The sequence below is a fragment of the Ambystoma mexicanum genome, chromosome 11 (genome assembly GCF_040938575.1).
Source record: "Ambystoma mexicanum isolate Mex_15411 chromosome 11, UKY_AmexF1_1, whole genome shotgun sequence".
NCBI classification, from domain to species: domain Eukaryota; kingdom Metazoa; phylum Chordata; class Amphibia; order Caudata; family Ambystomatidae; genus Ambystoma; species Ambystoma mexicanum.
The window spans coordinates 1,475,577,610-1,475,603,098 of record NC_090934.1 but is presented as its reverse complement, the minus strand read 5'-3'; the positions used below and the strand labels follow the sequence as shown (position 1 = coordinate 1,475,603,098).

The following is a 25,489-nucleotide window of genomic DNA, read 5'->3' as shown; positions in this document are numbered from 1 at the left end:
GCATCGCCTTGCAATCTATAGGTAATCCACTCCATGGCTATTATTCCCCACCAGCATCGCCTTGCACTCTATAGGTAATGCACTCCATGGCTAGTATTCCCTGTCAGCATCGCCTTGCACTCTATAGGTAATCCACTCCATGGCTAGTATTCCCTGTCAGCATCGCTTTGCACTCTATAGGTAATCCACTCCATGGCTAGTATTCCCTGACAGCATTGCCTTGCACTCTATAGGTATCCACTCCATGGCTAGTATTCCCTGTCAGCATCACCTTGCACTCTATAGGTAAACCACTTCATGGCTAGTATTCCCCACCAGCATCGCCTTGCACCCTATAGGTAATCCACACCATGGCTAGCATTCCCCATCAGCCTTGCCTTGCACTCTGTATATAATAAACTCCATTGCTAGTATTCCCCACCAGCAGCTCCTTGCACTCTATAGGTAATCCACTCCATGGCTAGTATTCCCCATCAGCATCGCCTTGCACTCTACAGGTAATTCACCCCATGGCTAGTATTCCCGACCATCATCGTCTTGCACTCTATAGGTAATCCACTCCATCGCTAGCATTCCCCACCAGCATCGCCTTGCACTCTATAGGTAATCCACTCCATGGCTAGTAATACCCACCAGCATCGCCTTGCACTCTATAGTTAGTCCACTCCATGGCTAGTATTCCCCATCAGCATCGCCTTGCACTCTATAGGCAGTCCACTCCATGGCTAGTATTACCCACCAGCATCGCCTTGCACCCTATAGGTAATCCACTCCATGGCTAGTATTCCCCATCACCATCACCTTACACTCTATAGGTAATCCACTCCATGGCTAGTAATACCCACCAGCATCGCCTTGCACCCTATAGGTAATCCAATCCATGGCTAGTATTACCCACCAGCATCGCCTTGCACTCTATAGGAAATCCACTCCATGGCTAGTATTCCCCACCAGCATCACCTTGCACTCTATAGGTAATCCACTCCATGGTTAGTATTCCCCACCAGCATTGCCTTGCACTCTATAGGTAATCCACTCCATGGCTAGCATTCCCCACCAGCATTGCCTTGCACTCTATAGGTAATCCACTCCATGGTTAGTATTCCCCACCAGCATTGCCTTGCACTCTATAGGTAATCCACTCCATTGCTAATATTTCCTGTCAGCATTGCCTTGCACTCTCTAGGTAAATCACTCCATTGCTAGTATTCCCTGTCAGCATCGTCTTGCACTCTATAGGTAATCCACTCCATGGCTAGTATTCCCCACCAGCATTGCCTTGCACTCTATAGGTAATCCACTCCATGGCTTGCATTCCCCATCAGCCTCGCCTTGCACTCTATAGGTAATCCACTCCATTCCTAGTATTCCCTACCAGCATCTCCTTGCGCTCTATAGGTAATCCACTGCATGGCTAGTATTCCCCATCAGCATTGCCTTGCTCTCTATAGGTAATCCACTCCATGGCTAGTATTCCCTGTCAGCATCGCTTTGCACTCTATAGGTAATCCACTCCATGGCTAGTATTCCCTGACAGCATTGCCTTGCACTCTATAGGTATCCACTCCATGGCTAGTATTCCCTGTCAGCATCACCTTGCACTCTATAGGTAAACCACTTCATGGCTAGTATTCCCCACCAGCATCGCCTTGCACCCTATAGGTAATCCACACCATGGCTAGCATTCCCCATCAGCCTCGCCTTGCACTCTGTATATAATAAACTCCATTGCTAGTATTCCCCACCAGCATCTCCTTGCACTCTATAGGTAATCCACTCCATGGCTAGTATTCCCCATCAGCATCGCCTTGCACTCTACAGGTAATTCACCCCATGGCTAGTATTCCAGACCATCATCGTCTTGCACTCTATAGGTAATCCACTCCATCGCTAGCATTCCCCACCAGCATCGCCTTGCACTCTATAGGTAATCCACTCCATGGCTAGTAATACCCACCAGCATCGCCTTGCACTCTATAGTTAGTCCACTCCATGGCTAGTATTCCCCATCAGCATCGCCTTGCACTCTATAGGCAGTCCACTCCATGGCTAGTATTACCCACCAGCATCGCCTTGCACCCTATAGGTAATCCACTCCATGGCTAGTATTCCCCATCACCATCACCTTACACTCTATAGGTAATCCACTCCATGGCTAGTAATACCCACCAGCATCGCCTTGCACCCTATAGGTAATCCACTCCATGGCTAGTATTACCCACCAGCATCGCCTTGCACTCTATAGGAAATCCACTCCATGGCTAGTATTCCCCACCAGCATCGCCTTGCACTCTATAGGTAATCCACTCCATGGTTAGTATTCCCCACCAGCATTGCCTTGCACTCTATAGGTAATCCACTCCATGGCTAGCATTCCCCACCAGCATTGCCTTGCACTCTATAGGTAATCCACTCCATGGTTAGTATTCCCCACCAGCATTGCCTTGCACTCTATAGGTAATCCACTCCATTGCTAATATTTCCTGTCAGCATTGCCTTGCACTCTCTAGGTAAATCACTCCATTGCTAGTATTCCCTGTCAGCATCGTCTTGCACTCTATAGGTAATCCACTCCATGGCTAGTATTCCTCACCAGCATTGCCTTGCACTCTATAGGTAATCCACTCCATGGCTAGCATTCCCCATCAGCCTCGCCTTGCACTCTATAGGTAATCCACTCCATTCCTAGTATTCCCTACCAGCATCTCCTTGCGCTCTATAGGTAATCCACTGCATGGCTAGTATTCCCCATCAGCATTGCCTTGCTCTCTATAGGTAATCCACTCCATTGCTAGTATTCCCCACCAGCATCACCTTGCACTCTATAGGTAAATCACTCCATGGCTAGTATTCCCTGTCAGCATCGTCTTGCACTCTATAGGTAATGCACTCCATGGCTAGCATTCCCCATCAGCACCGCCTTTCACTCTATAGGTAATCCACCTCATTGCTAATATTCCCCACCAGCATCTCCTTGCGCTCTATAGATAATCCACTCCATTGATAGTATTCCCCACCAGCATCGCCTTGCAATCTATAGGTAATCCACTCCATGGCTATTATTCCCCACCAGCATCCCCTTGCACTCTATAGGTAATGCACTCCATGGCTAGTATACCCTGTCAGCATCGCCTTGCACTCTATAGGTAATCCACTCCATGGCTAGTATTCCCTGTCAGCATCGCTTTGCACTCTATAGGTAATCCACTCCATGGCTAGTATTCCCTGACAGCATCGCCTTGCACTCTATAGGTATCCACTCCAAGGCTAGTATTCCCTGTCAGCATCACCTTGCACTCTATAGGTAAACCACTTCATGGCTAGTATTCCCCACCAGCATCGCCTTGCACCCTATAGGTAATCCACTCCATGGCTAGCATTCCCCATCAGCCTCGCCTTGCACTCTGTATATAATAAACTCCATTGCTAGTATTCCCCACCAGCATCTCCTTGCACTCTATAGGTAATCCACTCCATGGCTAGTATTCCCCATCAGCATCGCCTTGCACTCTATAGGTAATTCACCCCATGGCTAGTATTCCCGACCATCATCGTCTTGCACTCTATAGTAATCCACTCCATCGCTAGCATTCCCCACCAGCATCGCCTTGCACTCTATAGGTAATCCACTCCATGGCTAGTAATACCCACCAGCATCGCCTTGCACTCTATAGGTAATCCACCCCATTGCCAGTATTCCCCACCAGCATCGTCTTGCACTCTATAAGTAATCCACCTCATCGCTAGCATTCCCCACCAGCATCGCCTTGCACTCTATAGGTAATCCACTCCATGGCTAATAATACCCACCAGCATTGCCTTGCACTCTATAGGTAATCCACTCCATGGCTAGTATTCCCCATCAGCATCGCCTTGCACTCTGTAGGCAATCCACTCCATGGCTAGTATTACCCACCAGCATTGCCTTGCACTCTACAGGTAATCCACTCCATGGCTAGTATTCCCCACCAGCAGCGCCTTGCACTCTATAGGTAATCCACTCCATGGCTAGTATTCCCCACCAGCATTGCCTTGAACGCTATAGGTAATCCACTCCATGGCTAGTATTCCCCATCAGCATTGCCTTGCACTCTCTAGGTAATCCACTCCATGGCTAGAATTCCCCACCAGCATCACCTTGCACTCTACAGGTAATCCACTCCATGGCTAGTATTCCCTGTCAGCATCGCCTTGCACTCTATAGGTAATCCACTCCATGGCTAGTATTCCCCACCAGCATCGTCTTGCACTCTATAGGTAATCCACTCCATGGCTAGCATTCCCCACCAGCCTCGCCTTGCACTCTATAGGTAATCCACTCCATTGCTAGTATTCCACACCAGCATCGCCTTGCACTCTATAGGTAATCCACACCATGGCTAGTAATCCGCACCAGCATCGCCTTGCACTCTATAGGTAATCCACTCCATGGCTAGTATTCCCTGTCAGCATCGCCTTGTACTCTATATGTAATCAACTCCATGGCTAGTATTCCCCACCAGCACCGCCTTGCACTCTATAGGTAATCCACTCCATGGCTAGCATTCCCCATCAGCCTCGCCTTGCACTCTATAGGTAATCCACTCCATTGCTAGTATTCCCCACCAGCTTCTCCTTGCGCTCTATAGGTAATGTTCTGCATGGCTAGTATTCCCCACCAGCATCGCCTTGCACTCTATAGGGAATCCACTCCATGGCTAGTTTTCCCCATCAGCATCGCCTTGCACTCTATAGGTAATCCATTCCATGGTTAGCATTCCCCGTCAGCATCGCCTTGAACTCTATAGGTAATCCACTCCATGGCTAGTATTCCCCGTCAGCATCGCCTTGCACTCTATAGGTAATCCACTCCATGGCTAGTATTCCCCACCAGCATCACCTTGCACTCTATAGGTAATCCACTCCATTGCTAGTATTTCCCATCAGCATCGCATTGCACTCTATAGGTAATCCACTCCATTGCTAGTATTCCCCATCAGCATCACCTTGCATTCTATAGGTAATGCACTCCATTGCTAGTACTCCCCACCAGCATCGCCTTGCACTCTATAGGTAATCCATTCCATGGCTAGTATTCCCCATCAGCATATGGTAATCCACTCCATTGCTAGTATTCCCCATCAGCATCGCCTTATATTCTATAGGTAACCCACTCCATTGCTAGTATTCCCCACCAGCATTGCCTTGCACTCTATAGGTGATCCACTCCATGGCTAGTATTCCCCACCAGCATCGTCTTGCATTCTATAGGTAATCTACTCCGTGGCTAGTATTCCCCACTAGCATCGCCTTGCACTCTATAGGTAATCCACTCCATGGCTAGTATTCCCCGTCAGCGTTGCCTTGCACTCTATAGGTAATCCACTCCATGGCTAGTATTCCCCGTCAGCATCGCCTTGAACTCTATAGGTAATCCACTCCATGGCTAGTATTCCCCGTCAGCATCGCCTTGCACTCTATAGGTAATCCACTCCATGGCTAGTATTCCCCACCAGCATCGCTTTGCACTCTATAGGTAATCCACTCCATTGCTAGTACTCCCCACCAGCATCGCATTGCACTCTATAATTAATCCACTCCATTGCTAGTATTCCCCATCAGCATCACCTTGCATTCTATAGGTAATCCACTCCATGGCTAGAATTCCCCACCAGCATCGCCTTGCACTCTATAGGTAATCCACTCCATGGCTAGTATTCCCTGTCAGCATCGCCTTGCACTCTATAGGTAATCCACTCCATGGCTAGTATTCCCCACCAGCATCGTCTTGCACTCTATAGGTAATCCACTCCATGGCTAGCATTCCCCACCAGCCTCGCCTTGCACTCTATAGGTAATCCACTCCATTGCTAGTATTCCCCACCAGCATCGCCTTGCACTCTATAGGTAATCCACTCCATGGCTAGTATTCCGCACCAGCATCGCCTTGCACTCTATAGGTAATCCACTCCATGGCTAGTATTCCCTGTCAGCATCGCCTTGTACTCTATATGTAATCAACTCCTTGGCTAGCATTCCCCACCAGCACCGCCTTGCACTCTATAGGTAATCCACTCCATGGCTAGCATTCCCCATCAGCCTCCCTTGCACTCTATAGGTAATCCACTCCATTGCTAGTATACCCCACCAGCATCTCCTTGCGCTCTATAGGTAATCTACTGCATGGCCAGTATTTCCCATCAGCATTGCCTTGCACTTTATAGGTAATCCACTCTGTCACTACCATTCCCCACCAGCATTGCCTTGCATTCTATAGGTAATCCACTCCGTGGCTAGTATTCCCATCAGCATCACCTTGCACTCTATAGGTAATCCACTGCATGGATAGTATTCCCCGTCAGCATTGCCTTGCACTCTATAGGTAATCCACTGCATGGATAGTATTCCCATCAGCATCGGCTTGCACTCTATAGGTAATCCACCCCATTGCCAGTATTCCCCACCAGCATCGTCTTGCACTCTATAAGTAATCCACCTCATCGCTAGCATTCCCCACCAGCATCGCCTTGCACTCTATAGGTAATCCACTCCATGGCTAATAATACCCACCAGCATTGCCTTGCACTCTATAGGTAATCCACTCCATGGCTAGTATTCCCCATCAGCATCGCCTTGCACTCTGTAGGCAATCCACTCCATGGCTAGTATTACCCACCAGCATTGCCTTGCACTCTACAGGTAATCCACTCCATGGCTAGTATTCCCCACCAGCAGCACCTTGCACTCTATAGGTAATCCACTCCATGGCTAGTATTCCCCACCAGCATTGCCTTGAACGCTATAGGTAATCCACTCCATGGCTAGTATTCCCCATCAGCATTGCCTTGCACTCTCTAGGTAATCCACTCCATGGCTAGAATTCCCCACCAGCATCACCTTGCACTCTACAGGTAATCCACTCCATGGCTAGTATTCCCTGTCAGCATCGCCTTGCACTCTATAGGTAATCCACTCCATGGCTAGTATTCCCCACCAGCATCGTCTTGCACTCTATAGGTAATCCACTCCATGGCTAGCATTCCCCACCAGCCTCGCTTTGCACTCTATAGGTAATCCACTCCATTGCTAGTATTCCACACCAGCATCGCCTTGCACTCTATAGGGAATCCATGCCATGGCTAGTAATCCGCACCAGCATCGCCTTGCACTCTATAGGTAATCCACTCCATGGCTAGTATTCCCTGTCAGCATTGCCTTGTACTCTATATGTAATCAACTCCATGGCTAGTATTCCCCACCAGCACCGCCTTGCACTCTATAGGTAATCCACTCCATGGCTAGCATTCCCCATCAGCCTCGCCTTGCGCTCTATAGGTAATCCACTCCATTGCTAGTATTCCCCACCAGCATCTCCTTGTGCTCTATAGGTAATGTACTGCATGGCTAGTATTCCCCACCAGCATCGCCTTGCACTCTATAGGGAATCCACTCCATGGCTAGTATTCCCCATCAGCATCGCCTTGCACTCTATAGGTAATCCATTCCATGGTTAGCATTCCCCGTCAGCATCGCCTTGAACTCTATAGGTAATCCACTCCATGGCTAGTATTCCCCGTCAGCATCACCTTGCACTCTATAGGTAATCCACTCCATTGCTAGTATTTCCCACCAGCATCGCATTGCACTCTATAGGTAATCCACTCCATTGCTAGTATTCCCCATCAGCATCACCTTGCATTCTATAGGTAATGCACTCCATTGCTAGTATTCCCCACCAGCATCGCCTTGCACTCTATAGGTAATCCATTCCATGGCTAGTATTCCCCATCAGCATATGGTAATCCACTCCATTGCTAGTATTCCCCATCAGCATCGCCTTATATTCTATAGGTAATCCACTCCATTGCTAGTATTCCCCACCAGCATTGCCTTGCACTCTATAGGTGATCCACTCCATGGCTAGTATTCCCCACCAGCATCGTCTTGCATTCTATAGGTAATCTACTCCATGGCTAGTATTCCCCACTAGCATCGCCTTGCACTCTATAGGTAATCCACTCCATGGCTAGTATTCCCCGTCAGCGTTGCCTTGCACTCTATAGGTAATCCACTCCATGGCTAGTATTCCCCGTCAGCATCGCCTTGAACTCTATAGGTAATCCACTCCATGGCTAGTATTCCCCATCAGCATCGCCTTGGACTCTATAGGTAATCCACTCCATGGCTAGTATTCCCCACCAGCATCGCTTTGCACTCTATAGGTAATCCACTCCATTGCTAGTACTCCCCACCAGCATCGCATTGCACTCTATAATTAATCCACTCCATTGCTAGTATTCCCCATCAGCATCACCTTGCATTCTATAGGTAATGCACTCCATTGCTAGTATTCCCCACCAGCATCGCCTTGCACTCTATAGGTAATCCATTCCATGGCTAGTATTCCCCATCAGCATATGGTAATCCACTCCATTGCTAGTATTCCCCATCAGCATCACCTTGCATTCTATAGGTAATCCACTCCATTGCTAGTATTCCCCACCAGCATAGTCTTGCATTCTATAGGTAATCTACTCCAAGGCTAGTATTCCCCACTAGCATCGCCTTGCACTCTATATGTAATCCACTCCGTGGCTAGTATTCCCCATCAGCAGCGCCTTGCACTCTATAGGTAATCCACTCCATGGCTAGTATTCCCCACCAGCATCGCCTTGCACTCTATAGGTAATCCACTCCATTGCTAGTATTCCCCACCAGCATCGTCTTGCACTCTATAGGTAATCCACTCCATTCTAGTATTCCCCACCAGCATTGCCTTGCACTCTATAGGTAACCCACTCCATTGCTCGTATTCCTCACCAGCATCGGCTTGTACTCTATAGGTAATCCACTCCATTGCTAGTATTCTCCATAATCTATGTAGCATTTTCTATCCATGCTGGTCCCAGACGTCACAGGTCAACTCTATCACCTGGCTAATGTGAGTGTTTTGAGGTCTATCCCCCTTGCGTAGCCACAGTAGTAATCCCAGTGGGGTCCCTGCCACAGCCTTGTCCATCCTCACCCAGGGTTTTGTCGTGTCCCCTGCTAGCCATTCTCTGAGTACTCATAGTTGCGCCGCTTCATAGTATTTAAAGAAGTTATGGAGGCCCAAAGTGTCTCCAAGGCCACTCTAGGTTTTTTGTTACGCCAAATGAATTGCGAGACCACCTTCTCGAGGTCTTTAAAAAAGTATCGCAGAACCCTCATGGAGAGTGCTTGAAAGGGATATAACACCCTGGGAAGTGTGATCATCCTAATCGTGGCCATCCTGCCCATCCACGAGATCCGCAGTGGTGACCACACCCCCACGTCCTTCATAATTTGAGCGAGAAGCCCCAGGTAGTTTGCTTCCTATGTTTTGGGTATTGAACTGGCCCTGCGGATGCCCAAATATTTTACACTGTCTTTAGCGACTGCGAATGGGGAGTATTTGAGTAGGCGTTCATTTGTATATCCGATAGGCCTAAATTAAACAGCTCTCATTTTGACATGTTGATTTTCAACCCCTCAACCTGTTCCATCCTAGTAAGTTCTTCTATTGTGATGGGTATTAAAGATATCATCGTGTTGCTGCAAACGCCATTGTCTTGTGGCCCCCCCCCGCCCCCGAATGGGATTCCCCGAATAAGTGGGTTCTGCATTATCATAGTTATCATTGGTTCTAGGTATATTGTGTACAAAAGTGGGGACAGGGGGCTCTCCTTGTCTGTTCCCCTTGTAATGTTTGTTTTTTGGGATATTTGAGTTATGATCGAGAGGCGCATCGTGGGATGATTGTAGCTAGCTTTAATCTGCACCCATTCCCATGCGCTTCATGGTCTCGAATAGGAAGGGCCATTCTACGCAGCCGAAAGCCTTCTCGGCATCGAGTGAGATCAACACAAAGGGGACCCCCTGTACGGCTGCTTTTTCACCAAATGTAACAACCGTCTAGCATTGTCCCACGTCTGTCATCCTTTAATAAAGCCTGATTGGTCTGTCCCGACCAGTGTCGGCAATATAGGGTTTAGTCTTGCTGCTAGGACGGGCGTGTACATTTTTGCATCTATGTTTAGTAGAGTGATTGGTCTATCGGACCAACATTTCGTCGAATCCTGATTGGGCTTTTCAAATACTACAACCTTGGCTTCTGCCATTGTTTTGGTCACACAACCCTTCCGTCCTACTGAGTTATAGAGATCCGCAAGCCGAGGGCTTCCTTTCTGTCAGTGCTTCTTGTAGAAGCTCGCCGGGAATCCATTAGGCCCCGGAGCCTTACCCTTGGGTAGAGCCTTAATTGTTGCCTCAACCTCCTCTTTGCTAATGTCTTCCTCCAATCGCTCTCTATCCAATGGTGTCGGTTTACGTAGGGGCAGATGACTCAAGCATTGTATTACCGCTTCTGGTTCTGTATGGTCAGAGGTGTACAAAGTGCTATAAAACCCTGTAAAGGCTGCAGTTATGGTCCCTGAGTTAGTTGTCAATGTTTTATCTGGCTGAGTAATACGTGTAATGGTGCGGTTAGACCCTTTTCTCCTCAGTTGTCTAGCCAACATTCTATCCGCCTTGTTGGCCTTTTTCATCCCCACTAGGATTCTCTCTTCATTCCCAGACTTTAGAAGATTCCATTGGCTCTGCACTTCTTTCAATTTCTCATATAGTTCTCTATTCTTCTTCCCCCTAGTTCCCGCTATTGATTGGAGTACCTCCCGCAGTTGGGCCTCTAATTTCTTCTCCAGGGCCTCTCATTGCCTCGACCTCCAGGCCCTTAATGTTATAAGTTCCCCCGTATTACTGCCTTAAAAGCATCCCATAGGCCTTCTTCTGTTATCCCACGTGTGGCATTCTTCTTAAAATATTCATCTATTTTCTTGCCTAATTCCTCCGTCATTATTGCATCTTGAAGTATTTCTTGGGGGAAGGTTCACAACCATAATCCTGTGTGCATGGCCCAGCCCAGCAGTGCTACAATGATGTGTGCATGGTGCGACATGGCGATCACTCCTTATTCTATACCCTCTATCCTCCCCATAATATTAGCTGACACCCACATACAGTTGATTCTCGATAAGGTCTGATGAACATGAGAGAAGCAAGTATACCCTTTCTCTGCTTCCCCCTTAACTCGCCAGACATCCCTTAAGCCCAGATTCTCAAAGCCTTCTTTAAGCGCCATGGAGGGGCTAAGCCGCCCGCTCTACTCACCCGTCCCAGTCACCCTGCTCCTGTCTTTCACTGTATTCTATGCAAGACTCCCGTGAGGATTATTTCACCCACTCACGTCTCCCGTGACACCGGTCGGGTCTGTTCTGTATATGGTGCATATACTGTCACCATGGTCAACGTTTTATGGCCCACCCCTTCTTGTAAATATAGGTAACGCCCTTGGGTATCTGACCGAGTGTGGAGTACTTGTGCCTTGAGTGAGTCTTTGAGTCCTATTAGTACCCTCACCGATTTCCCTTGAGTATCTGTGAGTAGAGTCTGAATCTAATCATGGTCTTATCTCTTTTTCCGTATATGTGTCTCCTGCAACATTATATCTGCGTCCTCCCGTGCTATTTGCCTCCCCACTTTCATACGTTTCCCTTCGGGCGTTTGGACCTCTAACGTTGTGAGATAGGATCTTGATCACAGTTCCTTGAGTTGTGTGTGTTCCCAAGTCGGCCATGCTTCCGCAGTGTGCTGCTATCTGCCTGTCTCCCCCTGTGCAGTGAATTCCTCTGTGCCCCAAACCCTGTGTTCAAACTCCCCTTCCACCCCCCCAACTTGAACATTTCCCACAACTGTTGCACTTCCCCCTTCACTCCCTCCACCCCTTCCCCTCCCCAGTTCTTTATCAGAGGGCCTAGAGATCCCCCAGGGTTGTTCCCCTGGCTCCGATCCACGTTTGTACCTGGGGCCTCCCCCTCCTCTTGGCTCACCAAGATCTCCTCTGCCCCTATCCGGGCCTATCCACATGCTTGACCAGTTGTTGTTCCCTTTACTCCCCCTTACTCAAGGTCTTTCATGTTACCTTATTCTTGTTTCCCCAATTTAGTCAGACCTGGCTTCATCATGAGCCTCCCCCAGTAGGAGGACATGGTCCTTTCAGGTGAGCACCCCTGTCCGCTGGTTTTCCCTGCACCTGGTGCCAATCCCATTGCCATGCACGCCTCGAGGAGGAGAGCCCTGGTCGTCTTTCTACGTCGTTCCCTTCGTCCTCCAAGCGTAGCAGCGATTGTCCTTCTGCACACGTTGTTACTCGGTGTTGTTTACCTTCAAAAGGGAATAATAGACAGAAAGGGAAGGTCCATTTGTATGGGATCAACTTAGTCTTAAGTGCATTCGATATCGTGCCCATGTCCCTGCGCTTCTGGAGCGTCGATTGCGCTAAATCCTGCTATATCTGAACCTGGAATCCGTGTATGGTAATGTTCGCCTGGGGTCTTGCCGCCAGTAATTTATTCTCTTTTTGAGTATAGGAGGAAGTAGCTTTGAGAACATCTCTTAGCCTCACTTCAGGTTCCATTCTCTTGGGGCCCACTGAGTGTATTCTATCGATACCCACTTCTTCGGGAGTTGTTACTGATAGCAGGTCCCCAAAGCATTGTTGTACCACTCCTCGTAGTTCCATTTCGCTTACTGATTCACGGAGCCCTTTTATTCATATGTTGGAGCACCTGGATCGATTTTATAGGTCCTCCACTTGAATGTCCAGGTTTTGAGAGACTCTTGCTAATTGGCCCAAAAGTTTGCTATTCTGCCTTGTGCCCTCAGAGACCTCGGATAGTCCTTGCTCTGGGATATCCACTCTGTTGCCTAATTCTTTTACATTGCTTTTATCTCTTTCAGGGAGTTGCGTAATTCCTCATTAAGAGATGTGAACTGGTCCTGAAATGTTGCCATCATCCATCCCTGTATAGCTCCAAGGCACTCCTTCAAATCATCCTTGTTAAGTGCCATAGCTTCTGCCTCCGTGAGTTTGCTTTCGGAGAGGGATTCCTAGGGACCCCCAGATATGGGTGCTATCTCCTCTTCATACTGCGACCAAAAGTTCTCAGAATGTTCCTTGTGGTGTCATGAGTTTTGCCTTGGCCGGGCTGGTGTGTTTTTCCCCTTCTGGCCAGGCATCTGGTAGCCTACCCCACCGGCAGCTTGCTACTTTTAATATTCGCCTGGGCTTGGGTGGGTTACCTCGACCCCTCTTAGAAATCTAGGTGTTCTTCTCACGCATGCCTATATAGTGTCGTGGCCCAGGTTGGTGTTTTCTGCTTTTTTGAGTTGCCATTGCGTTTGCCTTGCTGCGCCTGGTTGGTGGAGGGGATATTGATGCCTAAGCTTCTTTTCTTTTTTTGGGGGGGATATTGCTGCCCCAAGCCTTCCCAAGAGTTTGTGCTCTCAATTCCTTTCTCTTCCCCAGCTGATCCTGGTCTGCTCTTTATGATTCCCTATGAGTTGTAGTCCTGAAGTGCTGCGTGGGGGGGGGGGGCTCTCCGCTCTAATCGGTCACGTCCGTGTCCCCACCTCCTGCAGTAGGTGCCAAGGCACATCACCTGGTCTCACAGCGAGGCCCGTCTCCCCCGCTATCTCCTCAGCCTTTTCCGTGATCAGTGCATGTATGGCCCCCAGGTGTGTGGGCACGTACTTCCTCCTCACCCAGGCTCTACACTGGGGTGGACGCTCCCCGGCCTTCGCTCCACTCCTCCGCGGCTCCTGTGTTTCCTAGTTGGGCGGGCCAGTCAGGCATTCATTTGAATTGATGCTGGGGGTGGGCTTCTAGTTCCCTGTCGTCCCTGTCTCCAGTTCTCTTTCAGGCTAAGGTGTTGGGCCGCTGTTTAGTGCGGGCGCGAGACCGGGCTCCACTTCCGTCCCCCTCTGCAATTATGCCAGTTTGTTTGCTTCCTTGATAGGTGGGGCCCTGTCTCCACTCCCCAGTCTGCTTGGTTCTAACGGCCTCTCGCACAGTCCAGAGCTTCAGTATGTCGCAGGTGAGGGGGGATGACATGTTTTATTTTCCGACGCTTCTGTAATGGGTCACATGGGTCACATCACCACAGCGGAGCCTAAAGCGTCCCCCCCGTGGATGGGCCCAGTATTGCAGTTGTCGGCCCAGGACAGAGCACAGAGCTGCACGTCCGCACACCACGACGGCCATCTTGGAATGAAGCCTTTCCTTTTAACACCCCACTTATGAAGTTCCTCATCTCTGTGGGACTGGGAGTTCTTAGTCACCTCATCCTCTGTCAAAGATCCCAGACTCCCCAATGTGGCCGTCTTTTACAGGAGACCATGCCTCTTTCCAAACTGAAGACAGAGAAATGTCCAGTCACTTTAGTATTTAAGAAACAACGACAGACTTATCTTCCTTGACCTCGCTTTCTCTGGTGGAAGTACAATTTTTGTCCGAGCGATATTCAATTTGTGTGTTCCTAAGTATTGTTTTTTAATGTGTAGTTAAATTAGCCAACGTGATTGTTAATGTGCAGGGCGCTGTGACGGCTGCGAACGTGGCCATGCTTGAGGATATGCCGATGAAATCAGTGATATGTATTGGTTTAAACCAGAATGTGGATGTCTTTTGTGGCAGAGAAGGGATGCAAAGAGGATGCAGAGTGGCCTGGAGGGCAGCGGGTGATCCACAATGAGGCGGAGCGGGTCATCTACAGCTACTCGTTCTTCCACTTCATCTTCGTGCTCGCCTCGCTCTACGTCATGATGACGCTCACAAACTGGTTTGGGTGCGTATCAGTCAACTATGATATGATATATTTTATTTATATCGTGCTCATACACAAGTGTTCAGACATGAACGTGATCACCATCGCTTGGAATGGCCTCTAAGGTGTTTACGCTGCCTCCCAGGGACGTCATTTCACCAAAATGCCAGGGGTAGCGGAAGTGACATCACACGACCCTTGACCCCCGGTGACATCACAGGAAGTAATGTCATTTGACCCCACCCCGAAGTGATATCGCGACCTTTCATCCGTTCACAAAACAGGAAGTGCTATGACATAGGATTATACACTACAAAAAATATAGTTACGATATCACTATAATGTGATGTACATTTCATACAAGAATGGATCGCCATATGTATGGTTAAGATCAGTGTGTTTAGGCCCATATTACCAAATGACTGTGAATGCAAGCAGACGTCCATGACCAAACGATAATGATGTGTTGTAATATAGCACTTGCGCTTCAGCGCTTTATATAGAAAAAATATACACCCAAAATCAGCCAACCTGTGTTGGTACTCATTTCTCGACCTCAGAAGGATGAAAGGCTGAGTTGAGGCGTTTAAGTACAGACTAAATCAGTGACTCACCCCCTGAAGTGTGCCTGAAATAAACCTTTAATGAGTCTAGCAATTATTGGATAGAATTCCAGAAAGACACATTATTTGGTATTCCGATTCTTTCCTATTTAGGGTCAGTGCTGAAAGTGTTAGACTTGTGGCTCTCCTGTTCTTCTTTTTCTTCTTTTTTTTAAAGAAAGGATGTAGGCCCCGCCCTGCAAGAGGAGGTGGCGAAATAGCCACATTGCTAGCCTGGTGCTGCTGTTAATGGGCACAGCGCAATGCACCTCATACGCAGTGCATTGAGTGAGCAGCACACTGGTACCCACACACACAAGAGCATGATGCAGGCCCCAGCTTTCAGCCGAGAGGTGGCAGGAGCAGGTGCCAATCCTGCGAGCACCTGATGGTGAAGGTCAGATAAGCGAGTTAGCGATGCCTGAAGCACACCACGCGGTAGTGTGGTGTCCACAAACATGGCAGAACATTGGAGTGTTGATGGAGAGCTCAGGAATGAGGAATAGATTTGCAGTTAACACCCATTTCTGACACTTTCTTCTGAAAGGTTTCCAGAATGTTTCAACGTTACGAGGAATAGTACTGGGCGAACAGAGACCCCCTGGGGAGCCGCTTAAGCATTAGTGCAGATCTCTTGGAGCCTGTAGCAGATTAAGGGTTGAAGTCACATTAAGGCCATAACCCTGACTTCCGAACTTCACAACAATCCCTTTCCTGTCGAAGAAACAGACCCTTCACTATGGCTCAGAAAGCACAGGGGAAAATGGGGGGGGGGGGGGTTTAAACAACATGGTATGGTATGGTATTGTTTATTTATATAGCGCCTATACACAGGCAAGTGTTTGAAAGCACTCATGGAGGGTGGGAACCCAGGGAAAATACAGCAGTCGCTCAGAGCCCTTGAATTTCTGAGACGATAATAGTCTGCACAGGCAGAGTAAGAGCATAAAATACATTTAACAGTATGGGAGACAGCAAATAGGCCTGACGTCAATTCTGCAATTTTAACAGTGCAATTAGGGGTGAAGACAGGGGAGAGACAGAAATCTTCAGGTGTGGTGCGTATGGATCGAGCAAGTGCACAGAGGGTCACAGGAAGGGGCGGGTCACGCGCACCCAGTTGGTTGAGACTGGGGTAAGTGCAGAGAGAGCCACTCTCTTGGTTTAATTTCTCCGTTTGCTGAGTGTGGGTGGGGTGTAAGGCCCTGAGGCAAGTGCGAGAGAGGAACTGGTGGGGGTTCCACAGGGCCAGTGTGACTATGAGGTACACCAGGTGACCAGAAGGCAAGCTGTAAGGAATAGGAGTGAGAGAGGGAACATAACTTGGCCAGCATTCACAGTGGTGGCCAAGAATCCTGCCTATTCCTGGTTTCATGGAAATCTAAACCACGCATCTGAAATGAAGCCTATCCGCTCCCCCCCAGGGCATCAGGCAATATCAGCAAAGTATTTGCAGGAGACCCCCCCTCGCCTACAAACTGTCAGAATTATGAGCACGCTGCCACACCAGCTAATATTGTGTGGGACCCCTCCATACAGCTGTATTTTACCAAAGCCCCCTCTGACAGCAAGCAAACACTGTGAGCCGATAAACACCCTTCCCAAGACTTGTTTGTTTGATAACTGTTTTCACGCTTGGGGCAGGGGTGAAAGGCTTGACTTTGCCGAGGAACACACGCTGGTACCATGCAGTTTGGCTCTTCATTGCAATGTTTTGGAATGAGAGGTCACAGTTGATCGTGAAGCCGGGAGGTCATTGAGGGGTGACTCTGTTGAGCTTCAGGTCCATCAGCCAATTCTGGACCTGGGCCTTATTGGTGGAGTTTCTCAGGAGACTGCACTTGGTCTTCATGATTGAGTATCAGGTGTGCGCCTCACATCCAGGCGGGGAGGACAGACAGACATCGCTTGATATAATGGAGGCTGTTGATGCAATTGATTTTTAGGGGAAATTGTATCTCATTTGCATATTGGCTCATCTTGACACCAGTGTGTCGAGGTTCCTGGAGTTCCACCAGAGGTTCCCGGTAGATAGAGAAGATCACAGGGAGCTCAGCAGGCTACTCCGCGGAGCTGGGATCTGTTGGGAGCCATGTAAATGAACTGTTCTAGTCTGGAAACATAGGAGGCAAAGCACCATAGAACTGTTTTTCAAAGTCAATGCATGTTACCAGAATGTTAAGGAGGGCTTCCTGGTCAATGGTATTGAAAGTGGCAAAGAGGGTGAGTAAGACAAGAAAGCAAGTGTCACACGTGTACAGGATGTGCAGAGTGCTATTGATAACATGGATGCTAGCAGTCTGTGTTGCATTGTGTTCAGAATCTGGATTGGTAGTCGTGCAGGAGGTTGTGCTGAGTGATCCTTTCAGGCAACTACGCGGCAATGGTCTTCTCAATCACTTATTAGGGCTGGGCGATATGGACCAAAAGTCGTATCTCGATATTTTTGGGCAGAATAGCGATATATGATATATAGCTCGATATTGTTTATGTGGGTTAAATGCTTATTGTAAGACCCCAACTGCATGTGAGTCGTCACAAACACCTTTATTTATAAGACATTGATCAAAATAAATTTCAAAGGCAGGATTCCTCTCCCTTTTTGAGAATACACACAGCGGTGTAAATATCAAAATGTAAATAAAAAATTGTAGTATATTCAATAATGTATATATATGTATATATCTCGATGTTAACGATATCGTCTCCTCCTGAATCGATTTTGAAAATATATCAATTTCTCCAAAACATTATATATCGCCAGCCCTAAATTCACTTTACTGAGGAAGTGGCGGTGTGAGATGGGGCAATGGTGTACGTCGTCTGGGGACGATGTCGGATTCCTCAGCAGGGGGAGGACCTGTCGCATTTCTCAGTGCTTCTGGAAGTTGCAATGCATTTGATGACGTTGAGAAGTGGTGCGAGTGCTTAACCTGTCATGACCTTCACTATAGAAAAGGGAGGCTGTTGTCTTTGTAGGTGCTAGATTTGCGGGATGTGTTGGTGTCGTCTTCTGGAGTATTTGTCCTGAATTTGGTCCATCTTGATATGCTATGAGCTGGTCTGAATAGGACATCTGAGGAGTGTTTACAGCTGATGTGCAGACTTAACTACTCTGTCTTGTCTGTGAAGACGTTACTTGTGGTGCTGAATTTGTCAACTGCAGTATTGTAGGATCAAGCACAGGGCGGATGCACTGCTTCAGAGCTTGGAAGAATGCTGCACTCTTGCTCAACGTTTCTATGAATACAGTTGTGTCCTAGTTTTCTTTGGCTGTGTTGACGAGTGGCCCGCGTGGTGATTGGAAGATTCACAGAGTAATGAGGTCTTCTTGTGGGTGGTATTTTCCCCAGAAATGTTCTTTTGTGTGGATGAAACGTTTACTGTCGTTGAGTTCCTTTGTACACCAGAGCATAGAGGGAAAATATTTGAAAAGTCGAAATCGAGTGGTGTTTAGGTTTTGGGGTTCAGAGTTATGATGTGGCTAAGTTAAGTGAGCTGGGTGCTGCAATTCTCTGAAGGGATTGGATGCAGAGGTCAAGGTTTTGAGGTTTCTGGCCAGTGCATCCATGGGGGAGTTCTTGCAGAAGTGCTGAGGTGTCTTGGTTGCTTTGGGTAGAACCCGCTGGGGGAGCCGTGTGTGGTAGAGAAGGGTGTGTGTGTTTTTATGGTCAGTCCATTTCAAAGGTAGCAGCGGAAGACTGAACTGGATGATCTCCAAACAGCCCTTTAAGATGAGTAGTAGTACCCTCGAGATGGATGGGGATGCAGATTCCTACTGATGCATCAAATAATTAAGACAACTCAATAGTTTGGCAAAGTGAGTCAGTTTTATTACAAGTTCATAAAACGGGGGGTACAACGAACATCAGCAACCGCTCGATCTTCTCACTCTCTTTACTGTTAGAAAAAACACAATATTTATAGCAAAACACTCATCATTGCTGACGTACAACCTACGCACGTACTAACATCATTCTATGTGGTAATAAAATGGCCACTATGAACGTCACTAAAAGTACATGTCCCATTCGCTCTACTCACTATAGGACCTTAGATTACATGGTCCACTATGATTGGGTTGGCATCAACCCCACTCATACTTTTCCACCTACGTCTAGCAGCATGCAGAAAGAACATCCAGGTGCAGAGAAGCTTGTCTGCACCCCATCTTCCCACCAATTATGCTACAATCATTCATCACCTCAGTAGTCATGTGTCAATTACTGCTTTGTAGTTTGGCCCTGAGTCTGCTCTGTGCTGTGAGAACTTTCTAGGAGTATAGGCTTGGCGGGGATCCATGCGTAGGTGTGATCGTTTCACCCTTCCAGCCTGCCTCTGTCACATGACTGGACACCGTGAAATCGGCTTTTCTCTGTGTCTTTTCGTATATTTTATTTAGTTCTACCAGTCTTCTGACGTCTGTGGCTTATCTTGACCTTTCTGAACAGTATCCTCTGTTCTCTTCTTTCCTTAATTGTATCCAATGTCGGCCCATTCCAGTCAAATAAGACCTTGGCTTCTTGGCATGGTCGTCCTTTAGCTGAGTTTTGTTCTGTCTTGATTAACGATTTTCTTGCTGCGACATACTCCTTCTGAGGCCTTTTGTAACCTTTGTTCAATTCTGCTTATGTGCGTAGTGGCCTTACATTCATACATAAAGTGCTTCTTGAGGTATATATTTGTACACATTGGCGCTTGCCGCAATCTATTTACTCTAAAGTATAAGCAAGCTTCATGATGTCTTTGCCTCTTGCAGTTACTTGCGTCTGTACACATTTAAACTAACTAAATAGCTTCATCGTGTATGTGGCATAAGTTTCTTCATCTTGACATTCACTTCTTCACCTTAGGCTCAAGATGTCACTTATCCATGGTATTTCGTCTCTTGTCAGTATTCTCAGGTCATTAGAACTTCTATATGTGCATCAGTCTGATTTCTTATGACGTCACCATTCATCTTCCTTCATTATCTTCTTTGCTTCTTCAGGTATTGCATTCAAACAACCTTCATATGTTTAGATTGTAGGTATGGCTTCTTTAATGGATACCTTACTGTCCAGGTTTTCTTAGGTGTCGATATATTAACAGGTGCTGTCATCCTGATAGGTACTGGGCAGAGCCCATATGCTGCTCTCTGCTGATTTAACTGTTCTTCATACGTCACACACTTTGGTGTGAACTCAATAGGCAATGGGAGGGGGGCAAATGGAGTGGGAACCATACTCAACACTTCCTCTTCACTCCCCCCTCTGGGCGATTCATCGACCACTCTCACTTCTTTCTTTGCATTCACTTTTTCTTCATCCGTCACTTTTATTTCATCCTCTGTATCCAGACATTTTGGTCTGAAGAGATGCTTCCTTGGGGTTCATATCATTATGACTCCTTTCAGCCATCCTGCTGTTGTCACATGCTCATCCTTATTCTATGTCATCAGTTGGCATTCTTCACTTGTACCCCAATAGATCCATTTTCCCACATATTTTCTATGATTTCTTGGATACAGGAACTTGGTTCCCTCTGGTGCATAAATGCTGGTTTTCACAAAGTCTCTTATTTATTCATCTGTTAGGTCTTTGGGCTTCCTTAGGACTCAACATCAATCATGATCTTCATCCCTATGGCTTTCTTTGCATTCTTCTGTGATTGTGAGATTATTAATTTGATCACACAGAATCCAAGTAATATCATTACCAACAGGGCTCCTAGGAACTTGAATGCATCGGCCATCCATTGTGGAATCCATGAAACCAGTGCTCCAAACCAACTGTCATCTTCAACTTCATCAGCTTCATCTATCACCTGATTCTGTAGTTTTTTCAGCATGTCTATGGCCTCTGTTAAGGTTCCATTCTCGTCGTCGTGTGAAGGTGTAAATGTGCAACATGATTCTCTGATTTTTGCACAAACACCACCATCCATAGCTGTGATCATGTCTAAGACATATCTGTTCTGTAGTGTCACCAGTCTGATTGTCCTCAACTCTTCTCTGATTGCATTGTATCCTTTTATGGTTGTGTTGATGGTCTGCAGCAACTCCCATCTGGTTATCTGCAACCATTTAGTATTTGCTCCAACCTGAATTTTTGGTATCAAGATCAAGGTGAATACTGAAGAAGTCTGACTGAACAGTCTATGTTCATATGGGATAGCATCGAAAGCTTCTATGGATTTTGCAGAGAAATAATTTTCCATCTTTGTTCTCCTCATAAGCTCCTGAGATCTCTTCTTTCTTAGGTGAGCATCTGCTTTCGGAAAACTGTCAATGTTGACATCACTTTTTGGAATCATCAACACTGGAACATGGACATTCACTAATGTACATATACCTCCCCATTTTTCAGCAATCTCATGTATGCCTGGGATCCACACGCCCATTATTGATCCATGATCACTGCAGTACCATGCACCATTCCTGAGATGTCAAAGACTCGACTACAATTGCAATGCTCTCCCATTTTTCTTGTGCCATTATTTATGAAACAGAATTTTGGGCTCTCAAATGGTATTATCTGCAGGGGTCCTCCTCTGTCCTCGACCCATGTTAGTAATTTAGCAAGCTTTGGCCGTAATAGCTTGCATCCATTGTGCACTATGTCAATGTTAGCCTGGAAAAAACCTATTAGTACCGATGCTCTGCAAATCACTACTCCTTTCTCCCATCCGTCTGGTGAAAGCACTTTTCCCCAGATTTGCATTTGACCTCTGTTCTTCCATCTGTGAGATTCTTCTGAAGTCTTTCCTCTAGTTTCCAATTTTTTGTTCACTTCTCTCCTGATCTCTGCTCCTTTTATTCCAGGTTTTTCATTTCTGATCGCAATATTCTTAATTTTGGCAATGTTTCTTGTCATTATGTCTTGGACATAATCGTCTTCATCTGGATCTGTCTTTTCAGTTGCCCATTTTAAAAGAAGCATCGCTTCCCATGAACTGACCTCTGGTTTTGCACATTGCTATATGTGACAGACAGCGTGCTGTCTGAACATCTATTTCGATAGCTACAAAGATTTTCACTTTCCCATGCTGTAGGGCAAAAGTGCACATACAAAGCATTCCTCATCCGAAGTTCGTCTTCAAACTTCCTTCATATGTTGGTACCATATGTTGTTTCCCAAATGTGCTGTGGTATCCATTTAGTTCATTGTTGTCATCTTGTGTGCTTCTTTTAATTCTCAAGGTCTTTTTGTAGTTTGCTGGATTTCTGGATTCTGCTATCTCTGCTCCACGGATCAATCGTTCTGGACCAGTTGTCCTCTGATTCTGGATAATGGACTGTTTCTTGTCTCTGGAAACAGTTCTGTTTGCAATGTAATGTTCCAGCAATGAATGATGACCTTGGCAAGTCTATAATACGTGTTCCATATAGACTAGTTCCCAGTCTATAGCTCAAATCTGCTTCACTCCAGATTACATGTTGCTTCCCTGTCAGCAAAAGTGTATTTTTTGTCAATACTTCCATGATCCGTCCTTCGAATGAAAGTCTCTACACTCTTCTGTGATTTTGATGAGAAGAAAGTGCAACCTGTATTGTTATGCTATTTAGGAGCATACTCAAGTTAGTAGTGTTGGCTGTATCACAAATGAATGTGAGTACATCAACAATGGCATGTCTCCCAACAAGGTCTGGAAAGTCTTCAATTAAATGAAAAAATACTGCATTTGCCAGTCTATGATTCTCTGGCGATAGGGACATTTGTCTTGTCCTCGCTGTACTCTGCAAGTAAAATAAACTGTTCTGCAATCACTGTGAGCAGTCTTCTTATTGTTTTTTCTTTATCAGGATCTTGAAGAAATTATGTTACGCTTGTAAGTCTCCCCAACAGTGACGGGTAGGAAATCAATACTAATTCGAAATAGGTCAGTATGTGCCTTTTGAGGTCACTATTTTGTGACACCATAAGTAAGTCCAAACCAAGACTCTGTGTGGAAGGATTCGGGACATTGTATTCTTTTCCAGTTTATATATCCTCGATAAAAATTTGGCATAGCTTTTCTTATCAAGGCTTTAGTGTGCCTCAGTACAAAGTCAATAAGCTACTTGTGGCTCAATAAATGCAATTCTTCCTCTCTTACCTGCAACTATGATGCACAGAGTGTTCGTATTTATGTCCTTTTTTCCTTCATTTTGCTCAAATGAAATGTCTTATAACTGGGCCACAACCTTATCACAAAGGTTTCCTTGCTTTTTTCACTTGACTGGTCATGTGTCCTTCTTCCTCGTCATGGATCTCGTCTGCACGTACTGTGGTTCTTCCCCGTTGTCTGTAGTTTCTCCGGGTTGGGGTGCGGGCAGAGGAGTCTCTCTGATATATAGCTTGATGTCTCCAAGGAAGATCCAAGCTCTTCTTCCCTGTAACTTAACTGCAGATGGTGCAATATATCAAAGGACAGTGAAACCTTGGCTCGTCCCACCTTTTCCTTGTGTGATTCCGTACTAACACAGTATCCCCAGGACATAGTCGATGTGCAAGTGCTGAAAAGGACCATTGGGCCTTGGGATGACTCCTCTGATCACACGTAGTGCATGCCCAGCTGTACATTTCTGACAGATTATGCAATTAATCATAAAAAATGCAACATGCTTCACTAAGTTTGGTACAAACCAGTCTTCGGCAATGGTTGTTGCTAGATTCTCTCTCGTTATATGCGCTGGATAGTGTAACTGTTCCAGTGCTATTTTCAGTAGGGCTATAGGCATTACTCGTTTACCAGTGCTGTCCTGTCACCATACAGCCTCATAGGGGTTTAAAGAACACCCTCTTCGCTTCCAAATGTCATTTTCTTCCTGCACTGCCTCCCCTTGGAGCTCCATTAACTGAGTATTTTACATTTTACTGTAGCCTTCTGGCTCACTTCTTACAACAATAATTTTCTCATGCACATCAGGCATTCCCACATCCATCATTATTTCTTCTTCCGTTGCCACACGCTTGGCTTCAGCATCTGCTCCTTGATTTCCATGTGAGATAAAAATCTGTCCCTTTCGTGTGGGCTGTGCATTTCACAACTGCTATGCCCACTGGGAGTTGTAGTGCCTTAATCATCCTGTCCATTAAGGCGGCGTGTTGCACTGGCATGCCATCCGCTAGGAGGTAGCCATTCCTTTTCCAACACGCTAAGCATGCGTGCACTGTCAACGTCACATAGGCAGAGTCACTGTACGCTGTTACATCCTGGTCTGCATGATTCTCGAGCACGAGTATCAACGTCAATAATTCTGCAGCCTGTGCTGAATAATGAGAGGGTAAACATGCACTAATAAGAACTCGTAATTCCCCATTTGCTGTGTGCTTCATCACAGCGGCACCTGTATATCTTTGTCTGTCATTTTGATCGATCCTAGAAGAACCGTCAATGAAGACGATCTTTCCTTCTGCCAATGCATTCTCTTTTACTCTGGGGATCTCATCATAGAATTCTTCATAGTTCGCGCAATCATGTATTGGCTCTCCTTCAGTAACTTGCTCTGCTATAAACATAGCTGGGTTCACTATTCTGCATCAAACTATTTTACTAGCTGGATTCAATATGACCACTTCATAAGCAGAAGCTCTTTGTGATGTCAATGTACCTTTTGGGTTCTCTAAAATGGCGAATAATGCGTGCTCAACGAATAACGTCATTGGGCACCCCATTACAATGGTTGTAGCTTTGTCTATGGTGAACGCGGCGGCAGCCAAACTTTGTTTGCAAAGGAAATTACCTCTTATTACTGGATCTAAAATCCCACTGTAGTATGCCAGAGGCTTGTACCCCAACGTGATTTTCTGTGTAAGGACTTCTGTCATAACAGTACCATCTGTGTGTGAAAACAGGTAGAATTCTTCTGCATAATTGGGAATCCCTAAAACTGGTGCCATGCAAATGGCCTTTTTTAGTTCATCAGACCCTTCCTCCATGACCTTAGTCCACACAATGTTTTCTTTCATTGCCTGTGCTTTCTTTAAGGATTGTAATAAGGGCCTGGTATAAGAGCTATATTCAAGGACCCATGCCCTGACATAATTAGATGATCCGAGAAAACTTTGCATTTATTTTACCCTGTGCGGTTTAGCTATTCTCAAAAAAGCTTCAGCTCTTTCAGGGGTAATTTTTTCCTTTGTGTGAAATCAATTGGACCATGTACAACACCTCTTATTGACAATACTGTAGCTTCTCCTTGTCAACTTTATATCCTTTCTCAGCAAGTATAGTCAATAGCTGAATGGAATCACGTCTGCACTC

At 46.5% G+C, this 25,489-nt stretch overlaps 1 protein-coding gene across 2 annotated transcripts in view; it reads left to right on the top strand.

Annotated features, from left to right (window-relative positions):
- The window catches only part of SERINC4 (serine incorporator 4), a 273,311-nt gene that overhangs the window by 232,357 nt on the left and 15,465 nt on the right, over positions 1 to 25,489 (top strand). For both annotated transcript variants that reach the window (XM_069625182.1, XM_069625181.1), the window contains one exon: positions 14,531 to 14,681. In XM_069625182.1, coding sequence (XP_069481283.1) covers positions 14,531 to 14,681 — 151 coding nt within the window. The remainder of the gene's footprint in view (positions 1 to 14,530; positions 14,682 to 25,489) is intronic.